Source organism: Sus scrofa, chromosome 6 (genome assembly GCF_000003025.6).
Source record: "Sus scrofa isolate TJ Tabasco breed Duroc chromosome 6, Sscrofa11.1, whole genome shotgun sequence".
Taxonomy (NCBI): Eukaryota; Metazoa; Chordata; class Mammalia; order Artiodactyla; family Suidae; genus Sus; species Sus scrofa.
The window spans coordinates 45,482,402-45,502,994 of NC_010448.4; the positions used below are offsets into that span (position 1 = coordinate 45,482,402).

General features: G+C 49.6%; 1 protein-coding gene across 1 annotated transcript; it reads left to right on the forward strand.

Moving 5' to 3' along the window:
* Window positions 141-10,226, forward strand: TBCB (tubulin folding cofactor B). Its single transcript, NM_001205403.1, has 6 exons — window positions 141-333; window positions 700-843; window positions 4,013-4,109; window positions 4,686-4,877; window positions 9,740-9,812; window positions 9,957-10,226. Exons 1-6 carry the CDS (start codon window positions 220-222, stop codon window positions 10,069-10,071), a joined length of 735 nt encoding a protein of 244 aa, NP_001192332.1. The 5' UTR covers window positions 141-219; the 3' UTR covers window positions 10,072-10,226.

The window sequence follows — 20,593 nt, forward strand, 5'->3', positions numbered from 1 at the left end:
TGGAAGACCTTTCAGGATTGGCTGGGCCCAAGACTAGGGAGAATCCTCCTCCTGGCGGCGGCGAAGAGATGCGGCGATTGGCCGACCCTCCTGGCGGGAGAGCGTGGATTGGCCAGGTCGCAGAGCAGGGGGAGGGACTGATATCCCAGAAGCGGCGGCGACTGCGGAGCGTGTGTTAGGCGGCTGAACGGGCTGCGGGCCCCCTCAGGGCGCGGCGAGATGGAGGTGACGGGGTTGTCGGCGCCCACGGTGACCGTTTTCATCAGCAGCTCTCTCAACAGCTTCCGCTCCCAGAAGCGGTATAGTCGCAGCCTCACCGTAGCAGAGTTCAAGGTGTGGCCTTGGGGGCGGGGCTCGGAGGGGCGGGGCCAAGAAGACCTGGAGGGTCTTCCCCAGTGCCGGGAGGAAGCCCGAGATAAACCGAGGTTGCAGAGGCTGGGGAATGAACCTCAGCGGGGCGGGTTCATAGGGAACCTGAGTTTACAGAGGATGGTCGCGGGGCCTGGGAAAGTCACAGGTTTCAGGATCAGGGCCCGAGGGGGTGGGGCCAGGGGTAACCAGGGATAATACCATGTGAGTATTTCTATATGGTGGGAAGGAGTGTTGGTTATGGACACAAAGGGCAGAGCCTCAGGATAGAGGACAGGGCCCCTGACAACCTTCCACCTCTTCTCCGCCTCCCCATTTGTCCTCCCACAGGATAAACTACAGCTGGTTGTGGGCAGCCCTGCTTCCTGCATGGAATTGGAACTGTATGGACCTGACGACAAGTTCTATGTCAAGCTGGATCAGGAGGATGCCCTGCTGGGCTCATACCCTGTAGATGACGGCTGTCGCATCCATGTGAGGCCTCCCTACCTGGGATCCCTCCCTTCTGTTCATTTACTTATTCAACAGATGCTTGCTGTGGTTTGCTATATGTGATAACTAAAATAGGCCCTAACCGCGTGGAGCTCCCAGTCCATCAGGGAGAGAGACAGACCCATCACCAGACACTGGCAGTCAAGAGTGGTCTGGACTGGGCTGAGAAAACCCCAGGGGACTGGAGGCAGCCAGAAGAGGTGCCTGACTCCACCTGGGGGTATCAGAAGGGGCCTCCTGAAGGGAGGGATGCCTGAGCTGAGACCTGAAGGATGAGGAAAGGGCAACCTAAGAGGAGAGTGGGAGGGGCAGGCCAGGCAGAGGGAACAGAGTGTGAGGGGGGGTCAGAGTGAGTCATGAGGCTCACATGTTGGGAGAAGCCGGAAGCAGGACCTCTGTATGCATCTGCTCACATCATCCTCTCTGTCCTCAGTGTTCCCCCCAAAAACTCCTCAGACATCCAAGCATCCCTGGTGCACTTTGCATGTGCTGTTCCCTGTGCCCGAACGGTTCTTATTTCTGTGCCCACATGGCTAACTCCTTCCTTCCAGTCTTTACTTAAATGTCACCTTCCAAGTGTGAGAGCTTTGTTGCCTCAGTTTAAAATTTAAACCTCTTCCCTTTCCTTTCCCACTTTATTTGGTTTTTGTCCTTTGCACTGATCACCCTGTGCCATACTGCGGATTTTCCTCCAGCACCTGGAACAGTGCCTGGTACAGAAAGGATGCTCAGTGAATCATTGTTGAATGATGAATTGAATCCAGTAAATAAGACATGGAAAATGGTATAATTAATTCTTAGCTTAGCTTAGCCTGAAACTTAGCTTCAGGATGGAAGTTACTTTCCTGAGGAGAAACTCTAGCTAGAATTTTTACCTCAGTCGGCCTGGCTCCAGAAGTCAGTGTACCCAGAGTACCAGTTCTCGTTTATCTCTTTCATTTATTCATAACTGTTTACTGAGCATGTGTGTTATACCAGGGGTAGGGCTGTAAATCCAGTCTGAGAAGGTCTCTGTTTTAGCTCTCTCCAGTGTGTGAGGTAGATGTTAGCTGAATAGTCACAGGAACAGATGTGAAGAGTCAGTGAGATGAGGGCCATGAAGGAAGCGATCACAGAGCTTGGACACCCTTACTGGGGAGCCTGACCCATCAGAGATCCAGGAGGACTTCCTGGAGGAAGTGCTACTTGAGCAGAGACCTGAAGAATAGGAAGGTTAACTGAAGGAAGGGAAAGGATGCTCCAGGAGGAGGGCACAGCCTGTGCAAACACTCCGAGGTGGGAGGGAGCACAGTGGGTCTAGGGGCTGAAGAGTGACCTCCTCTATTGTGGAAGGAAGTGGGAGCCAAGGGAGGACTCGGAGCCAGGCGGGTCCTGGTCTCACTCAGAGTTCACAGACTCCCGCTGACTACATGTAGGGAACAGACTGTGGAGGACAGAGGGGTGGGGAGAGCAAGGAGGAGGTTGTCTCTAGAGTCCAGTTGGGGCAGTGGGTCGTGGACCATGATAGGAATTGGTCAGGACTGTGAAGAGCCCATGACTGCCTCTGGCCTGACCTGGGCAGTTGACATAGGGGTGCTGGTGGGTCAGGCTGGGCGGTGGCATCCTCAAATGGGAGGGTTCCACACGCATGGTTTCAGCTATGGACACCCCGCTCGCTGACTTCTGATGCCACACAAGGCGGGTTTCTCAGAGGTGGAGCCTCTGGAGAATTTGTATTTGTTCTGTATATAAATATCCCTCAAATTCCTCACAATAGCGAATGCCAGTAACTTCAAACTTACAAAAATACCTAATAGAGTAGAAATTCTGAGTGCTCCTTGGCCGTTTCTGTTTTGCCATGTTAGTGCAGTGGCTCAGGCCAGACACCTCAGGTGTTCCTGACCTCTCTCCCTCCCACCCCAATCTGATCTGTCCTCAGACCCTAAGGGCTCCACCTAGAAAATCTATGCAGAATCCACACTATTCTCCCCCTCCGCCCCCACCCAGGCCCAGCCTCCAGCTTCATCTCTGGTCTCTCTGCTCCCATCCCTGTGCCCCTCCATCTCCCTCCTACACTTGGCTGAGGGAACATATGAACCCCCAAGTCAGATCAGAGGCTTCTGGCTGAGCATCTCATTCTGGGAAAAAGCCAAAGTCTCCAATGATCTCTTGTGTCTCCCCTGCCATCCCCCTGGCTCACTTCTGCCACACGGGCCCTGCCATTCCTCAAAGGGGCTAAAGATATTTCTCCATCCGGGACCTTGTGCCTGTTGTTCCTTCAGGCCTTGTCTCAGGCATCCCCGTCTTCCAGAAGCCTCTTCATGGTATCTTTCTGCATAGAACTCTGTCATCCTGTAGGGTTCAGTACACATCCCTAGAGTCCCCACTGGCAAAAGGGGATCAGCGGCGTCTCTGGAGCTGGGACGCAGGTTTGATCCCCAGCCCAGCTCAGTGGGTCAAAGATAGGGTGTTGCTACAACTACGGGGTAAGTTGGATCTGATCTCTGGCCCAGGAACTCCCTATGCCATGGGGCACCCCCCCAAAAAAAAATAATAGTAATTACAATTAACACACATCGCTGCAGATTTGTTTCTGGTCGACCTCTCAGCAGAATGAGCTCTCCATGCAGAAGGGCATGATCCACTCCGGCACCGTGTCCCTAGTACCCAGCACTGGGCGCAGCTGGGCCCCTGGGAGGAGCTCAGTAGGCCAAGAGTAAATGAATGTTGGGGGCAGTACCGGAAGAGACGCTTCAGGATCTAGAAGTTGGGGTCAGCTTAGGAGGGTCCCAGAGGCCCAGAAGGGATAGACGCACTGCCCAGGAGGCTCATAAGCAAGGCCCGGGCTCTGTCCTTCAGTTCCGTGTCCTGGGGCCATCAGTGATGTGATGCCAGTACGTGGGGGTTGCTGGAGGCAGATGCAGCCTCCAGGGCTTGGATGGAGTGTGGAAGGGGAGACGGCCATCGAAGGCCCCTGCTGTCACCCCTTCCACTGGGCTCTGGGGAGAGGAGAAGGCGGGGGTGAAGGTGATGGTGGAGGAATGTGATTTTTCTGAGACACGAGAGACTTGAATCCATGGAAGGCTCCAGGACGCAGCCACGCTCACCCCCTCAGCGTCCCAGGCCTCCCTGCGCAGGCCCTGATCCCCACTGACCCCTCCCCTCACGGCAGGTCATTGACCACAGCGGTGCCCGCCTTGGGGAGTACGAGGACATGTCCAAGGTGGAGAAGTACAAGATCTCACAAGAAGCCTACGACCAGAGGCAAAGTACGGGGTGCCCAGGGGCCAGTGGGAGGCAGAGGGAGTTGGGGGTGTGTGGGGACAGATGAGATAGACAGGGGTATTGAGGGGAAGTAGGTGGTGGGGACAGGTGGGCATGGGGGAATGAGGGAGTGGGGTGAGGTTGGGGACAGATGGGTCACAGGAGAGCCTTCCGGGGTGGACCAGCGTGGGGTGTGAGGGGCTGTGGGCAGGCAGGCAGGGCCATGGCAAAGTGGAGGGGGTGTGAGAGGAAGGTCTAGGGTGGGGGGGTCAGGCATGAGGGGCTGGTCAGGGTCACACTGGGAGCGTGGTGTAAGGGGCAGAGCCATGTAGAATATGTGGAACAGACTGGACAGCGAGGCAGTCGGTATACGTGTGTGGGGACAGACGGGAATGTGTCATGGGGAAGGGGAGAAGGGTTTCAGGGGCTGGCAGGAGGCAAGTGTGACACCGAGGGACATGGGAAGGAGTAACCTGAAAGACTGGAGGTGCGCATCTTCCCTTTACATTCTGGATTGTGACGAGGCCCCCCCCACCCAGGAGACCATGTCTGACCCCCTCCCCACCCCACTCCACCCACAGACTCAGTCCGCTCCTTCCTGAAGCGCAACAAGCTCGGCCGATACAATGAAGAGGAGCGGGCGCAGCGAGAGGCTGAGAGCTCCCAGCGCCTCATCGAGGAGGAGGCCCAGGCCAGTGCCATCCCCGTGGGCAGCCGCTGTGAGGTGCGGGCGCCTGGGCAGCCCCCTCGCCGGGGCACCGTCATGTATGTAGGTACGTGGCCCACGGAGGCTTAGTGCCCCGCCCAAAGGTGAGCCGTGCTGGGGACCCAGCCCTCAAGGAGATCTCAGTCCAGTAGGGGAGATGGACCCAGGGACTGACCAGGACAGCCCAGTGTGTGCGCAGCAGACAAGTGGGAAGCAGAGGCCGAGTGACTTAGGCTGGGATGGAGGAAGTAGAGGCCGAGTGATCAGTACTGAGGTGAAAGCCTGGGGCACGGTGGGCAGAGCCAAGATGGGGGAAACGGGCAGTATTATTAGGGCTGCGATGAGGAAAGCACAGGCTGAGGTGATCGGGGCAGGGATGAGGGAAGCTTCCGGGGCTGTGTGAGCTGAGAGGAAGTACCAGACCATCTTCCCCCACACCTGAAGAGTAACCCAGGAGGGCTTCCTGGGGGAAGGACTATCTGAAGGATAAGTGAAGGTTAAAAGGTGGGGTTGGGGGGCAAGTTCCCATCGTGACTCAGTGAAACAAACCTGACTAGTGTCCATGAAGACATGGGTTCAGTCCCTGACCCCGCTCAGTGGGTTAAGGATCCGGCACTGCCATGAGCTGTGGTGTAGATCAAAGAGGCAGCTCAGATCTGGTGTTGCTGTGGCTGTGGTGTAGGCCGGCAGCTCCAGCTCCAGTTTGACCCCTAGCCTGGGAACCTCCATATGCCCAGGGGTGGCCCTAAAAAGACAAAAAAAGGCCAGGGGAAGAGCATTCCAGCCAGAGAGAGTAGTGAGTGCAAAGGCCATTTTCTCATAGAAAGCCTCATCCTTCAAGCAGAAACGAGCTTGGCCCCTTTGAGGCACAGAAAGGAAGTCAGCAAGGCTCTCAGGGAGTGAATGAGGGGAGAGCTAAGAAGTGAGGTCCAGGTCAGGGCAAGGCTGGACTGTGCTGGGCCTTGGAGGCAGGAGAGAGCAGTGTTTGGTTTGTTTTTTTAATAACAGCTTTATTGAGATAAAATTTTTATACCATAAAATTCACCCATTTGAAGAGTGCTGTTCATTGATTTTTGTTTTTGTTTTTGGCCATGTCCACAGCATGTGGAAGTTCCCAGGCCAGGGATCAAATCTATGTCTCAGTAGCAGACCGAGCTGCTGCCGTGGCAACACTGGATCCTTAACCCACTGCACTACAAGGGAACTCCGACGCAGTAGTTTTTATTTAGTATGTTCACAGAATTATGCAGTCATCACCACAGCCAGTTTTACATTTCATCGCCCCATAAAGAAACCCTGTAACCATTAGCAGCTAATCCCCATTTCTGAGACCTCAGTTCCCCAGTCCACGCACTTGGCCACTAACCGATGTTCTGTCTTTATTTTTTAATTTTTTTATTATTTTTTTTGTCTTCTGTCTTTTTAGGGTCGCACCTGTGGTATATGGAGGTTCCCAGGCTAGGGGTCGAATCAGAGCTGCAGCCACCAGCCTACACCACAGCCACAGCAACACCAGATCCAAGCTGCCTCTTCAACCTACACCACAGCTCATGGCAATGCCGGATCCTTAACCCACTGAGTGAGGCCAGGGATCAAACCCACATCCTCATGGATGCTGGTTGGGTTCATTAACCGCTGAGCCACAACAGGAACTCCATATGTTCTGTCTTTATAGATTGGCTTATTCTGGAAGTTTCACGTAAATGGAGTCGTACAATATGTGATTTTTCGTGACTGGCTTCTTTCACTAGAACCATAATTTCAAGGACCGTCCATGTAGTAGCATGTAGCTATATTTCATTTCTCCTTATCACTAAACAGTATTGCATTGTATGCAACACCACCTTTTATTTATTCATCCATCAGTTGAAGGACTTTGGGGTCCTTTCTACTTTTTGGTGATCACAAATACTGCTGCTTTGTATGATCTTTTTTTTTTTTGTTTTTTTTTTGTCTTTTTAGGGCCACTCCCATGGCATATGGAGTTCCCAGGCTAGGGGTTGAATCAGAGCTGTAGCTGCTGGCCTACGCCACAGCCACAGCAACACTGGATCCGAGCCTCGTCTGCTATCTACACCACAGCTCACGGCAATGCTGGATCCTTAACCCACTGAGCGAGGCCAGGGATCGAACCCACAACCTCATGGTTCCTAGTCTGATTCATTTCCGCTGCACCACTACGGGAATTCCTGCTTTGTATACTCTTGTGTAAGGTTTTGTGTGGACAAGGATTTTGTATTTCCACTTCTCTATACCTAGGAATGAAATTGCTGAGTCACACAGGAACTCTGTGTCCAGCCTTTTGAGGAATTGCCACACTGTTTCCACCAGTGGCTGCACCATTTTACATTCCCACCAGCCATGTGTGCGGGTTCCAATTTCTCCACATCCTCCTTAATACTTACTATTATCTATCTCCTTGATTAACGCCATTCTAATGGGTGTGAAGTGGCGGAGTATTCTGGTTTGGCTTTGCATTTCTAGGATGGCTAATGATATTGAGCCTCTTTGTAGGCGCTTAATCGCCATCTGTATATCTTCTTTAGAGAAATGGCTCTTTAGGCCTTTTGCCCATTTTTCATTTGAGTAGTTTGTCTTTTTGTTGTTGTGTATTAGGGCTGCTCTAACAGATTACCACATATGGGGTAGCTTAGACAACTGAAATTTTTTTTCTTTTTCTTTTTAGGGCCGCACCCACAGCAGACAAAAGTTCCCAGGCTAGGGGTCAAATCAGAGCTACAGCTGCTGGCCTACACCACAGCCACAGCAAAGTATGATCTGAGCCTGTCTGCAGCCTACACCACAGCTCATGGCAATGCCGGATCCTTAACCCACTGAGTGAAGCCAGGAATCGAACCTGCATCCTTATGGTTCCTATTCAGATTCGTTTCCGCTGAGCCACGATGGGAACTCACTGAAATTTATTTCTCATAGTTCTGGAGGATGGGAGTCCAAGATGAAGGCCTCGGCAGGTTTGTTTTTTCTGAAGCCTCTCTCCTTGGCTTGCAGACGGCCACCCGTGTGTCCTCACATGGCCCTTCCTCTGTGTGCAAGCACATCCCTGGAGCCTCTGTCCAGATTCCCACTTATGACAATGACCGTCATCCTAGGTCCCACCCTAACGGCCTCATTTTAACTTATCTCTTTAAAGGCCGGTCTCCAAATTCAGTTACATTCAGAGCTACTGGGGGTTAGGGCTTCAACATATGAATTTAGGGGGATGCAGTTCAGCCCATGACAAGCTGCAAGAGTTCTTTCTATATTTTAGATACATCTTTTTTTTTTTTTTTTTTTTTTTGCTTTTTAGGGCCACACCCATGGCATATGGAGGTTCCTAGGCCAGGGGTCCAATTGGAGCTGCAGCTGCCAGCCTACCTCACAGCCACAGCAATGTGGGATCTGAGCTGCGTCTGCAACCTACACCACAGCTCATGGCAACGCCAGATCCTTTAACCCACTGAGTGAGGCCAGGGATCGAACCTGCAACCACGTGGTTCCTAGTCAGATTCATTTCTACTGCACCATGACGGAAACTCCTAGATACACCTTCTTTATCAAATACATGATTTGCAAATATGTTCTCCCATTCTGTGGATTGTTTCATCTTTTTACTTTCTTGATAGTGTCCTTTGAAGCACAAAAATTTTTAATTTTCATGAAATCCAATTTATCTGTTTTTTTCTTTTCTTGCATCTGTGCTTGGTATTATATCTATGCAACCAGTGCCAAGGAGTTCCTGTGGTGGCTCAGCGGGTAAAGAACCCAACTAGTATTCATAAGGACGTAGGTTTGATCCCTGGCACCACCCAGTGGGTTGAGGATCTAGCATTGCTGTAAGCTGCAGCATAGGTAGCAGATGCAGCTGGGATCTGGCGTTGCTGTGGCTGTGGCATAAGCTGGCTGCTGCAGCTCCAATTTGACTTACATGTGCCATAGGTGTGGCCCTAAAAAAAGGGAAGAAATCAATGCCTAATACAAGGTCACCAAGATTTGTTCCTGTATTTTCTTTTTTTTGTTGTTTTTTGGGGTTTTTTTTTGTCTTTTTGCCTTTTCTAGGGCCACTCCCGGGGCATGTGGAGGTTCCCAGGCTAGGGGTCGAATTGGAGCTGTGGCCGCCAGCCTATGCCAGAGCCATAACAACATCAAATCCGAGCCGCATTTGCGACCTGCACCACAGCTCACGGCAACACCAGATCCTTAACCCACTGAGCGAGGCCAGGAAATCGAACCCGTAACCTCATGGTTCCTAGTCAGATTCATTAACCACTGAGCCACAACGAGAAACCACTGTTCCTGTATTTTCTTCTAAGAGTTTTATAGTGTTACATCTTACATTTAGGTCTTTGACCCGTTTTGAGCTATTTTTTCCATATGGTGTGAGCTAAGAGTCCAGTTGCATCTCCTTCCATCTGGATATCTAGTTGTCCCAGCATGGTTTTTTGAAAAGACTTCTTTCCCCATTGAACTGTCTTGGTGCCCTTGTCAGAAATCATTTGGCTATAAGCAGTGTGGAGTTTATGCTGAGTAAGATGGGCAGCCTTTGAGAAATTTGGGGCAAGGCTGTGGTGCTCTTTCCTTTGATTTGTACACAGCCCCCTTTGGCTGGGAGTGTGGAGTGAAAAGAGAATAGGGTAAGAACAGGGAGACCAGGAGTTCCCATCGTGGCTCTGCGATTAACAAACCCAACTAGCATCCATGCAGACAGGGGTTTGATCCCTGACCTTGCTCAGTGGGTTAACGATCCGGCGTTGCCCTGAGCTGTGGTGTAGGTCGAGGCTCAGATCCTGCGTTGCTGTGGCTGTGGCGTAGGCCAGTGGCTACAGCTCCCTATGGACCCCTAGCCTGGGAACCTCTATATGCTGCAGGTGCGGCCATAAAAGACAAAAAGACCCAAAAAAAAGGTTTCACTGGGATTTCTCCCTTGGGCAGGACTCACAGATTTCAAGCCTGGCTACTGGATCGGCGTCCGCTATGATGAGCCGCTAGGGAAGAACGATGGCAGGTAAAGATGCCCACTCAGGGTCTGCGTGTGCGTATGTGTGCGTTTATGTGTAAGTGCATGCATGTAGTCTGGGGGGAGCAGCCCACACCAGCATCTGGAGTAGGCGCCCTGTGACGCTGCCTCCCCCATCATGCCCTCCTGCAGTGTGAATGGGAAGCGCTACTTTGAATGCCAGGCCAAGTACGGCGCCTTCGTCAAACCATCGGTTGTGACAGTGGGGGACTTTCCCGAGGAGGACTACGGTTTGGATGAGATGTGACACCCAAGGAAGGGCATCCCCCTGCTCCAACTAACTCGCCTCGCTATTCCCTGTGTGTGCCCACAGCCCCCTCTTCTGACCCTGTTTTTATGTTATTCGCTTTACCCTTGCCATTGACTTTTGAGACCCGTGTATTAAATTTGCTGAAAACCTAGGAAGTGTTTGGAGGACTGGATTATAGGAGGGGCTGGGGACCGCTGGGTTGGTGGGAGTGAAACAGGAGGCTGGGCTGGGGAGGTTTGATCCCTTGGCTGGTAGTTGGAGGCCCATGAGGGTCTTCTTTGTCTTTATTAGTTCATGTAATGTCATGCTCTTATGACAGAGAAGCCCAAAATAACAGTGGCTTAAACAAGATGGAAGTTTATTTCTTACTCATGTGAAGTCTCATGTAATCACCGAGAGCTGATAGGGTGACCCCTCCATGTCAGAGGATAGGCTCCATCTCCATGTGTCATGTTGCTCTCCTGTCCCACCTCTTCCTCATGATTCCCACCTCATCAGCTCCAGGTGCAGGGGGAGGGGAGAGAGAGAGGGGATCCCCTTTGTTTTTAAGGAATATGTATATATAACTAAGCTTATTCCTCTTTCATTGGCCAGAATTCTGTCTTGTGGCCACTTGTAGTGGCAAAGGGGGCTGGGAAATGTAGTTTTTATTCTGGCCCACCATTTCCTTGACAAATATCAGAAGTTCCTGTGCTACAGAAGCTGGGGAAAGGGACATTGGGGGTCAACAGGTAGTTCCACTACTGTCCCTCTGGGTGGGGATCTGTTCACCTGATATTTGAAAGAAGAAAGAAATCTCAGGTCCTTAGAAATAGCACGAGGCCCCTCCCAGCATTATGAGCTGCATCTGCGACCTATGCCCAAGCTCATGGCAACAACACTGGATCCTTAATCCACTGAGCAAGGCCAGGGACTGAACCCGCATCCTCATAGATACTAGTCAGGTGCTTAACCCACTAAGCCACAACGGGAGCTCCAAACAACTGGTTACTTTATAAAAGGACCTCAAGGCTAAGGTCACTTCCATGTGAGGCAATTGTTAGAGTGAGGAGCTTTTTAGATGGGTGTCCCCAGAGTCTCAACCAGCACCTACTAGTCTTAAGTTCAGCAGAATTAGCTCTGCTAATGGACCAGCATTGAGGACCCGAGGCTCACTTTAAGATCAGGCCCAGGAGTTCCCACTGTGGCAGTGGGATCCGCAGTGTCTAAACTAGGACACAGGTTTGATCCCCAGCCCTGCAAGTGGGTTAAAGGATCTGGTGTTGCTACAACTCCAGCTCAGATCTGATCCCTGGCTTGGGAACTCCGTAGGCTGTGGGACAGCCAAAAAATAGGGGAAAAAAGATACAGAAATTTGTGGAGGAGTTCCTGTTGTGGCTCAGCAGAAACAAATATGACTAATATCCATGAGGACGCAGATTCAATCCCTGACCTCCATCAGTGGGTTAAGGATCCAGCAGTCCCATGAGCTGTGGCGTAGGTCGCAGATGCGGCTCAGATCTTGCGTTGCTGTGGCTGTGGTGTAGGCCAGCGGCTATAGCTCTGATTCAACCCCTAGCCTGCAAACCTCCATATGCTGCAGGTGTGGCCCTAAAAAGATAAAAAATAGGAGTTCCTGTCATGGACAGTGGTTAACAAACCCAACTAGGAACCATGAGGTTGCCGGTTCGATCCCTGGCCTCGCTCAGTGGGTTAAGGATCCAGCATTGCCGTGAGCTGTGGTGTAGGTCACAGACGTGGCTTGAATCCCGTGTTGCTGTGGCCATGGTGTAGGCTGGCAGCTACAGCTCCGATTAGACCCCTAGCCTGGGAACCTCTATGTGCCACAGGTATGGCCCTAAAAGGACAAAAGCCAAAAAAAAAAAAAAAAAAAAGATCTAAACACAGCTGGTGTGCCTTCCACCTGGCAGCATGGAAAAAGCTGTCCCCATCAAAACATGGGGAAACGTTTACATTTTTGATGACAGTGGAAGTGGGGATCATGCTTATAATTTTTTTTTTTTTTTGTCTCTTCTTGGGCTGCACCCACAGCACATGGAGGTTCCCAGGCTAGGGGTCTAATCAGAGCTGTAGCCACCAGCCTATGCCAGAGCCACAGCAACACTAGATCCGAGCCATGTCTACGACCTACACCACAGCTCAGGGCAACGCCAGATCCTTAATCCACTGAGTGAGGCCAGGGATCGAACCTGCAACCTCATGGTTCCTAGTTGGATTTGTTAACCGTTGCGCCACGAGGGGAACTCCCCATGCTTGTAATTCCTAATTAGGAAAACTACACTTGCTGTGTGACTCAACCCCAATTAGGGGTTGGAGACCCACTTTACAGAAGGACCTGGTGCTTAAGAAAGGAAGAGGGCAGTGATCAGTGTGTTAAGGTAATACCAGCTGCTGTGATAAATAGCCCCCACCCTCCTCACCCCCACAGTCCAGTGTAGACATTCTGGTCGTTTGGCAGCAGTCTCCATGATTCACACACCCAGACTCCCTATCAGGGCTCCATCATTTCCCAGTGCTCAGAATTACCTGCCTCCAGCTGGCACATGGGAGAAGACCACGGGGGGACATACCTGTTCTGTGCATTTCACTTCAGCTCATGTTGGTGAGAACCTGTCAGTCATGCAGCCACCCTGGTTGCAGAGTGGGCTTTGGAACATACTCCTGTGTTGAGCAGCCCCTTCCAACCACGACTATGAAAATGGGCCATGGAGTTCCCGTCGTGGCGCAGTGGTTAACGAATCCGACTAGGAACCATGAGGTTGCGGGTTTGGTCCCTGCCCTTGCTCAGTGGGTTAACGATCCGGCATTGCCGTGAGCTGTGGTGTAGGTTGCAGACGCGGCTCGGATCCCGCGTTGCTGTGGCTCTGGTGTAGGCCGGTGGCTACAGCTCCGATTAGACCCCTAGCCTGGGAACCTCCATATGCCGCAGGAGTGGCCCAAAGAAATAGCAAAAAGACAAAAAAAAAAAAAAAAAGAAAGAAAAAAGAAAATGGGCCATGGATTTTGGCAGCTCCAGCACTGGCCAGATCCATAACCTCAGGGGAGGTGGCAGGAAGGGGCTATGGGATCCACCAGACCCATTAAATCCTGTTTCCCCCACCCTCACCCCCAGTCCTCCCCTGCCCATGCCTGACCTGTACCATCCACCGGCCTGGCCTTACTCCTCACTCAGGTCAGTGCAGACGGAAGACAGTGAATGCCCAGTGCTCTTTTGCCACATTTTTTGAGCCCTCCCCACCCCCACTGTATGTCCAGCTTGATGCTGGGAACACACTCATGAATTGAACACACTACTGCCTTGGGAGTTGAAGGCAGACAAACAGGTGATTACCAAACGTCCCCCCCCCCCCTTTAACTGTGGTATTTCATCATGAATAAGGTTGCTGGCAGTTAGGGAAGGGAGAACAAGACCAGTCAATCTGCCAGGTGGTGCTGGTGTGAGGAAAGGGGTGGGATGGAGGAGATGTAACTAGGAGTTAAGTGAACAAAAGTGGACAGGGCTTTGTAGGCCTGAAGTCATCCGTTTGGTGATTCATGCTGATCGGAAACTAGATCCCAGTGCTAAACATAAATTCAGGCTGAATGCAACCCTTGTCCAAGAGCTGGGCTAAACTGCTAATACAACACACTAACAGCCCACTAGATTTCATTCCTGTACTGGTTACAAACTTGGGATAATGCAATGGGTTAAGAGGTGGTATAACCTTAGGAGGAGGCAGACAACCTAGGTCAAACCCCAGCTCTACCACTCACCAGCTGGGGCACTGAACAAGTATTCCTTCTCTCTGGGTTTCAGCTTCATTTCTATTAATTGGGGCCAATAATAGTTACCTGGATTATAGTTCCCATTGTGGCTCAGCAGGTTAAGAACCCAACAGTGTCCATGAGGATGCAGTTTGATCCCTGGCCTCATTCAGTAGTTTAAAGATCTGTGGCGAAAAGCCTGCAGCTGCAGCTGTAGCTCCAATTTAACTTCTGCCCCAGGAAATTTCATATGCTGCAGGTGTGACTGTAAAAAGAACAAAAAAAAAAAAAGAAAGAAAAAAAAAGTAGTACCTACTCCAAATGACTGTTGTGAGCATTTAATAAGCTAATACATGTAAAGCACTTAAATTCAGAGCCAGGCACACAAGAAACACTGTATTAATTGTAGGTATAAAAACACCCTATGTAGGAGTTCCCGTCGTGGCGCAGTGGTTAACGAATCCGACTAGGAACCAGGAGGTTGCGGGTTCGATCCCTGCCCTTGCTCAGTAGGTTGACGATCCGGCGTTGCCGTGAGCTGTAGTGTAGGTTGCAGACGCGGCTCGGATCCCCAGTTGCTGTGGCTCTGGCGGAGGCCGGCAGCACAGTTCCGATTCGACCCCTAGCCTGGGAACCTCCATATGCCTCGGGAGCGGCCCAAGAAACGGCAAAGAAAAGACACCCTTTGTACAGTCAACAGTTGCTGCCTTCATTTAATCCTCACAGCAGGTCCTGTCCCCAATGTCTTCACCGTTTTCCCTTCCCCCCTCCCATCTTTACTGGCCTAAGTCTGGGCCACCCTCTAGGAAAGGGGTTCCTAGGACAGAACTAGTCTCCGAGGTCCCTGCAGCCTCAGACCCCTCGCCTTCCCACTACCCCGGACACTAGGCTGCCACGTGAGGGCAGCAGCGCACCGCTCCGAGCGCCGCGCGCGGTGCCTTGTGAGACGCGTGGTTTCGCTGGAGTTGGGCGGAGTCGCCCAGCTTGACCCGCGAACTACATTTCCCAGGAAACTATGCGACACCCTCATTCTCCCCTAGGTCAAGTGTAAATAAAAGTGGACGTTTTAACTGCCTTCCTCTGGGGGAACTGTGGGGTCAAGGGGTTTGGCTCCCCCGCAGAGGGCAGGCGTGCGCAGGCGCGGGGAGGCCGGGCGAACGGGTCACGGCTGAATCAGAAAGTGAGAGCCAGTGTCCTGGAGTCGGGGGCGCTAGAGCTGACTTGGCTATAAAAGAACCCAATGATCTCGCTTCCTTCCACGGGCCGGGTAGCTCATCTTCCCTACCTCCTGCTTTCCTGCATTTCAACTGGCCACTCTCTCGGGCTCCTGGTCAACTCTTAGCTGGGTCAAGGCTCCCATTTTAAAGGGAAAAAAAATAGCCGTTTTTCCCCTCTTACTTATCAACCAGCTTCAGTAATTCTCAACGTGTGGCTAATGTTCAGTTTTTCTGGTTCTCCTCCTATTCTCCCCCCTCCCCTTATTTTAAATCATATTTCAGGCAACGTATCATGTCATCCAGAAATGGTTCTGTTTTTACGTATCTCTAAAAGATAAGGGGTCCTCATCACACCTAACAAAAATTGCAGTAATTCTTTAGTATCATCTAATATACGGTCAGTGTTCAGAAGTCCTCGGTTTGTTCCGTGTTTTTTTACTGTTGTCATGTTCTAATCAGTCCAAATAGGGTTCGTGCACAGCGTTTGGCTGATACCGCTCTACGTCTATTATTCTACAACAATTCCCTTTCTTCTCCATTTTCCTGTGGGATTTCCAACCATCTAATTTGGCTAGTTGTAGCCCTTGCTGTCCTTTAATATATTTCTCTATCCCTATGTATCCTACAAACTGGTTGATCCAAAAACTGGATCAGATCCAGGTTCAATTTTAGGATAAATGTACTTTATGGGTGGTGTTGGGTTTTTCCATCAGGAGGCGTGTACCATCTGGTTGTCTTTTTGTGATGTTAAGATCCAATGTTGGATTATTGTGTTGTCAGCCTGATCCATACAATATAAAAACCACAGCTACCCTTCAGGAAAGAGCTGTCTATACTGTCCTCCCTGCAACCCTCTCCTTCTAACTCCACACAAACAAAACCGTCTTTTTATTGCTAAAGCCCTTCCTTGTTGCTAAACTCAAGAGGCAACTCTTCACCTCAGCTTACAGGTACTGCAATGATAGCTGACATTTAGACCAGAGGCTCTCAAACTTGTGACTCAGGACCTCTTCACATTCTTAAAAATTATTGAGGACCTCAAAGAGTTTTTGTTTATGAGGGTTATAGCTGTAGAGATTTACCACATTGGAAATTGAAAGTATTAAACATTCATTTAAAAAATAATAAACTATTACATGTTAACAATATTAACAAACTTTTTTTTACAAAGAATAACTGTTTTGAGGAGTTCCCTCATAGCTCAGTGGAATAAGGATTCTCATATGTGCTTCTGCATGCAAACTATTGAATATTAGCATATAATTTCAGGAAAACCCTTTAAACTCATGAAAGAATAAGAGTGGGAAAGGGGGAAAAGTCTTAGTATTATTAGGAAAATGGTTTTAACTTCAAAGACCCCCTGAGAAGTTCTCAAGGATGCCCAGGTATCCCTATTGTTTGAAAACTCCAGGTATCCCCATTGTTGAAAAGTCCAAACATTCCCTGTGACAATACTGATTGCTGGCTTCTGCCACATTGGGATATGTGACAACACAAAGCTCACTTCTCTACTTGGGCCCAGTGGGCTGGATCCAAGGCCAGGGATCGAACCTGAGCCACAGTGGAGACCTGTCCCATTGCAGTGAACACGCTGGATCCTTAACCCACTGCACCACAAGGGAACTCTGAATTTTTTTTTTTTTTTTTTTTTTTTTTTTTTTGGTGTGTAGCAGTTTGATGTGGGGTCTCAGTTTCCAGACCAGGGATTGAACCTGGATCACAGCAATGAAAGCATTGAGTCCTAACCACTAGACCACCAGGGAACTCCTATTTGTAGACTTTTTAATGGTGTTCATCCTGACCAGAGGTGGTAGCACATAGTAGTTTTCATTTGCATTTCTCTAATAATTAATGATGTTGAGCATCTTTTCATGTGTCTGTTGGCCCTCTAGATGTCTTCCTTTGGAGTTCCCGTCGTGGCGCAGTGGTTAACGAATCCGACTAGGAACCATGAGGTTGTGGGTTCGGTCCCTGTGCCCTTGCTCAGTGGGTTAATGATCCGGCGTTGCCGTGAGCTGTGGTGTAGGTTGCAGATGCGGCTCGGATCCCGAGTTGCTGTGGCTCTGGTGTAGGCCAGTGGCTACAGCTCTGATTCGACCCCTAGCCTGGGAACCTCCATATGCCTCGGGAGCGGCCCAAAGAAATAGCAAAAAGACAAAAAAAAAAAAAAAAAATTAGATATCTTCCTTTGAGAAACATGTATATTTAGGTTTTCTGTCCATTTTTCAATTGAGTTATTTGTTTTTTTATTGTTGAGTTGTAGAAGTTGTTTGCATATTTTGGAAATTAAGCCCTTGTCAGTAGCATCATTTGAATTTTTTTTTTTTTTTCTTTTTCTAAGGCCGTACCCATGGCATATGGAGGTTCCCAGGCTAGGGGTCTAGTGGGAGCTATAGCAGCCAGCCTATGCCAGAGCCACAGCAATGCAGGATCCAAGTCACGTCTGCAACCTACACCACAGCTGACAGCAACACCAGATCCTTAACCCACTGAGCGAGGCCATGGATCAAACCCGAAACCTCAGGGTTCCTAGTCAGATTCATTAACCGCTAAGCCACGACGGGAACTCCTGAAAATATTTTCTCCCAGTCCAAAGGTTGTCTTTTTGTTTTATTTATGGCTTCCTTTGCTGTGCAAAAGCTTGCAAGTTTGATTAGGTCCCGTTTGTTTATTCTTGCTTTTATTTTATTGCCTTGGAAGACTGGCCTAAGAAAACATTGGTACAATTTATGTCAGAGAATGCTTTGCCTGTGTTCACTTCTAAGAGTCTTATGGTGTCAGGTCTTATATTAAGTCTTGAAGCCATTTTGAGTTTATTTTTGTGTATGATGTGAGGAAGTGTTCTAACTTTATTGATTTACATGCAGCTGTCTAACTTTCCCAGCGCCACTTCCTGAAGAGTCTTTTTTTCCATTGTATATTCTTGCCTCTTTTGTCAAAGATTAATTGACTATAGATGTGTGAGTTAATTTCCAGGTTCTTGCTTCTGTTCCACTGATCCATATGTCTGTTTTTGTGCCAGTACTATGCTGTACTGATTATGGTAACTTTGTAGTGTTGTCTGAAGTCCCATTTTTCGTCTTGCTTTGTTCTTTTTCTTCAGGATTACTTTGGCAATTCTGGGTTTTTTGTAGTTCCAGATAAATTTTAGGATTACTTGTTCTAGTTCTGTAAAAAATGTCATGGATAATTTGATAGAGAGCACATCAGATCTGTAGATTTCTTTGACTACTATGATGGCCATTTTAACGATATTAATTCTTCCAATTCAGGCTCATGGGATATCTTTCTGTTTCTTTGAATCATTTTCAGTTTCCTTTATTAATGTTTTAATGCTCTCAGAATAGAAGTCTTTCACCTCCTTGGTCAGGTTTATTCCTGCGTATTCTTGGATGTGATTTTAAAAGGTATTGTTTTGGAGTTCCTGGTCGTGGCTCAGTGGTTAACAAATCCAACTAGGAACCATGACGTTGTGGGTCCGATCCCTGGCCTTGCTCAGTGGGTTAAGGATCTGGTGTTGCCGTGAGCTGTGGTGTAGGTTGCAGACACGGTTCGCATCTTGCGTTGCTGTGGCTCTGGCGTAGGCTGGCAGCTACAGCTCCAATTCGACCTCTAGCCTGGGAACCTCCATGTGCCGTGGAAGCGGCCCAAGCAATGACCTAAAAAAGACCAAAAAAAAAAAAGGTATTGCTTTGTGGGTTTTTTTATTACATTCCCTTTCTGATATCTCATTGTTAGTGTAAAGAAAGAAATGCAACCAATTTTTGTATGTTAATTTTATAGCTTGCTACCTTGCTGAATTCACTTATCAGTTTTAGTAGTCTTTGTGTCTTTGTGTGGACTCTTCAGCATTGTCTCTGTCACCTACTGTGGTCTTGGTTTTTTTTTTTTTTGTCTTTTTAGGGCTGTATCCATGGCATACGAAGGTTCCCAGGCTAGGGGTCAAATTGGAGCCACAGCTACCAGCCTACACCACAGCTACAGCATCGCAGGCTCTGAGCCCGCCTATGACCTACCTCACAGCTCATGGCAATGCCAAATCCTTAACTCACTGACTGAGGCCAGGGATTGAACCCACAACCTCATGGTTCCTACACAGAAACTCCATTTTTTTTTTTTTTTTTTTGTATTTAATATTTTTGGTGTGAGGGCTATTTTTAGTGTGAGTGCCTGGCATCTCTTTCCTCAGTGTGTGCTGCTGTTATCCCCTTGATAAGGGGACTAGTGTGGTGACTGGTGTGGTGATCAAAGCCTGCACTGGATGTTGAGTGGGGCCTCTTCTTTGCTCTTTGCTCTTTTCCTACCCCTGCTGGGGAGCAGGGTCTGCTCCTTAGTTGTTGGGGTAGAAGCCCCTGGATCATTTCTGAGCTGCGGCATGAGGTGCTTGGGGTTGGAGCCCTCTTGGGGAGAGGAGACACACAGGGTATTCCTCCACCAGAGCTGGCCACCAGAGAGTGCTGTCTGTAATGTCACCTGTCACCCATTGTGTGGGCACTGTTTTCGGCCCTGCCTGCATTATGGGATATCAGGCTGTCAGCCCCAGGGCCCCCTCTGGTGCTGTGTTCACAAAGCCACCAGTGAAGATCCGCTGGCTAAGATCCACTGAAGTCAGGTACCAGGACTGCAGCAGTGATGCACCTGGACAGTTGTGGGAGCTATGGAAGCAGCCTAGACTCTAGCTCAGCCTCCATGTGCCTGCACCCACAAAGTGCACAGCTGCTAAGACCAGACCTTCCCAGCCACGGGAGCACCTGTTATCCACTTAGATGTCCCATTCAACTATATTTCAGTTCTAAAAAGGGTTAAATAGGAGTTCCCACTGTGGCTCAGTTGTTGGTGAACCCAACTAGTATACATGAGGACGTGGGTTCAATCCCTGGTCTTGCTCAATGGGTTAAGAATCTGCTTGCTGTGGCTGTGGCGTAGGTCGGCAGCTGCAGCTCTGATTTGACCCTCAGCCTGGGAACCTTCATATGCCACAGGTGCAGCCCTAAAAAGACAAAAGCTCCCCCCCAAAAAATTAAAAAGGGATAAATAGGGAGTTCCCAATGTGGCTCAGTGGGTTAAGAACCCAGCACTGTCTCCGTGAGGAAATGAGTTCCATACCTGGCCTCACTCAGTGGATTAAGGATCTGGTGTTGCCACAAGATGTGGTGTTGGTCGCAGATACAGCTTGGATCTGGTGCTCTGGTGGCTGTGGAGTAGGCCTGCAGCTCTGATTCATTCCCTGGCCTGGGACCTTCCATATGCTGCAGGTGCGGCTGAAATTTAAAAAAAGAGAGAGAGAGAATAAATAAATAGATAAAATATGTCCACAAATTCTTTGATGCCTCTCTCTCTCTCTCTCTTTTTTTTTTTTTTTTTTTTTTTGTCCTTTTGTCTTTTTTAGGGTCTCACAGCGGCATATGGAGGTTCCCAGGCTAGGAGTCTAATCGGAGCTGTAGCCGACAACCTACGCCACAACCATAGCAACTCGGGATCCAAGCCCCATCTGTGACCTACACCACAGCTCACAGCAACACCAGACCCTTAGCCCACTGAGCAAGGCCAGGGATTGA

What these genes read in the sequence shown, in the direction of transcription:
- TBCB (NM_001205403.1), top strand. Translation starts at nt 220, where the DNA reads ATGGAGGTGACGGGGTTGTCGGCGCCCACGGTGACCGTTTTCATCAGC. An exon ending in ATGACGGCTGTCGCATCCAT is followed by an intron (nt 844 to 4,012) that starts GTGAGGCCTCCC and finishes CCCTCACGGCAG; the next exon opens with GTCATTGACCACAGCGGTGC. An exon ending in CTAGGGAAGAACGATGGCAG is followed by an intron (nt 9,813 to 9,956) that starts GTAAAGATGCCC and finishes GCCCTCCTGCAG; the next exon opens with TGTGAATGGGAAGCGCTACT.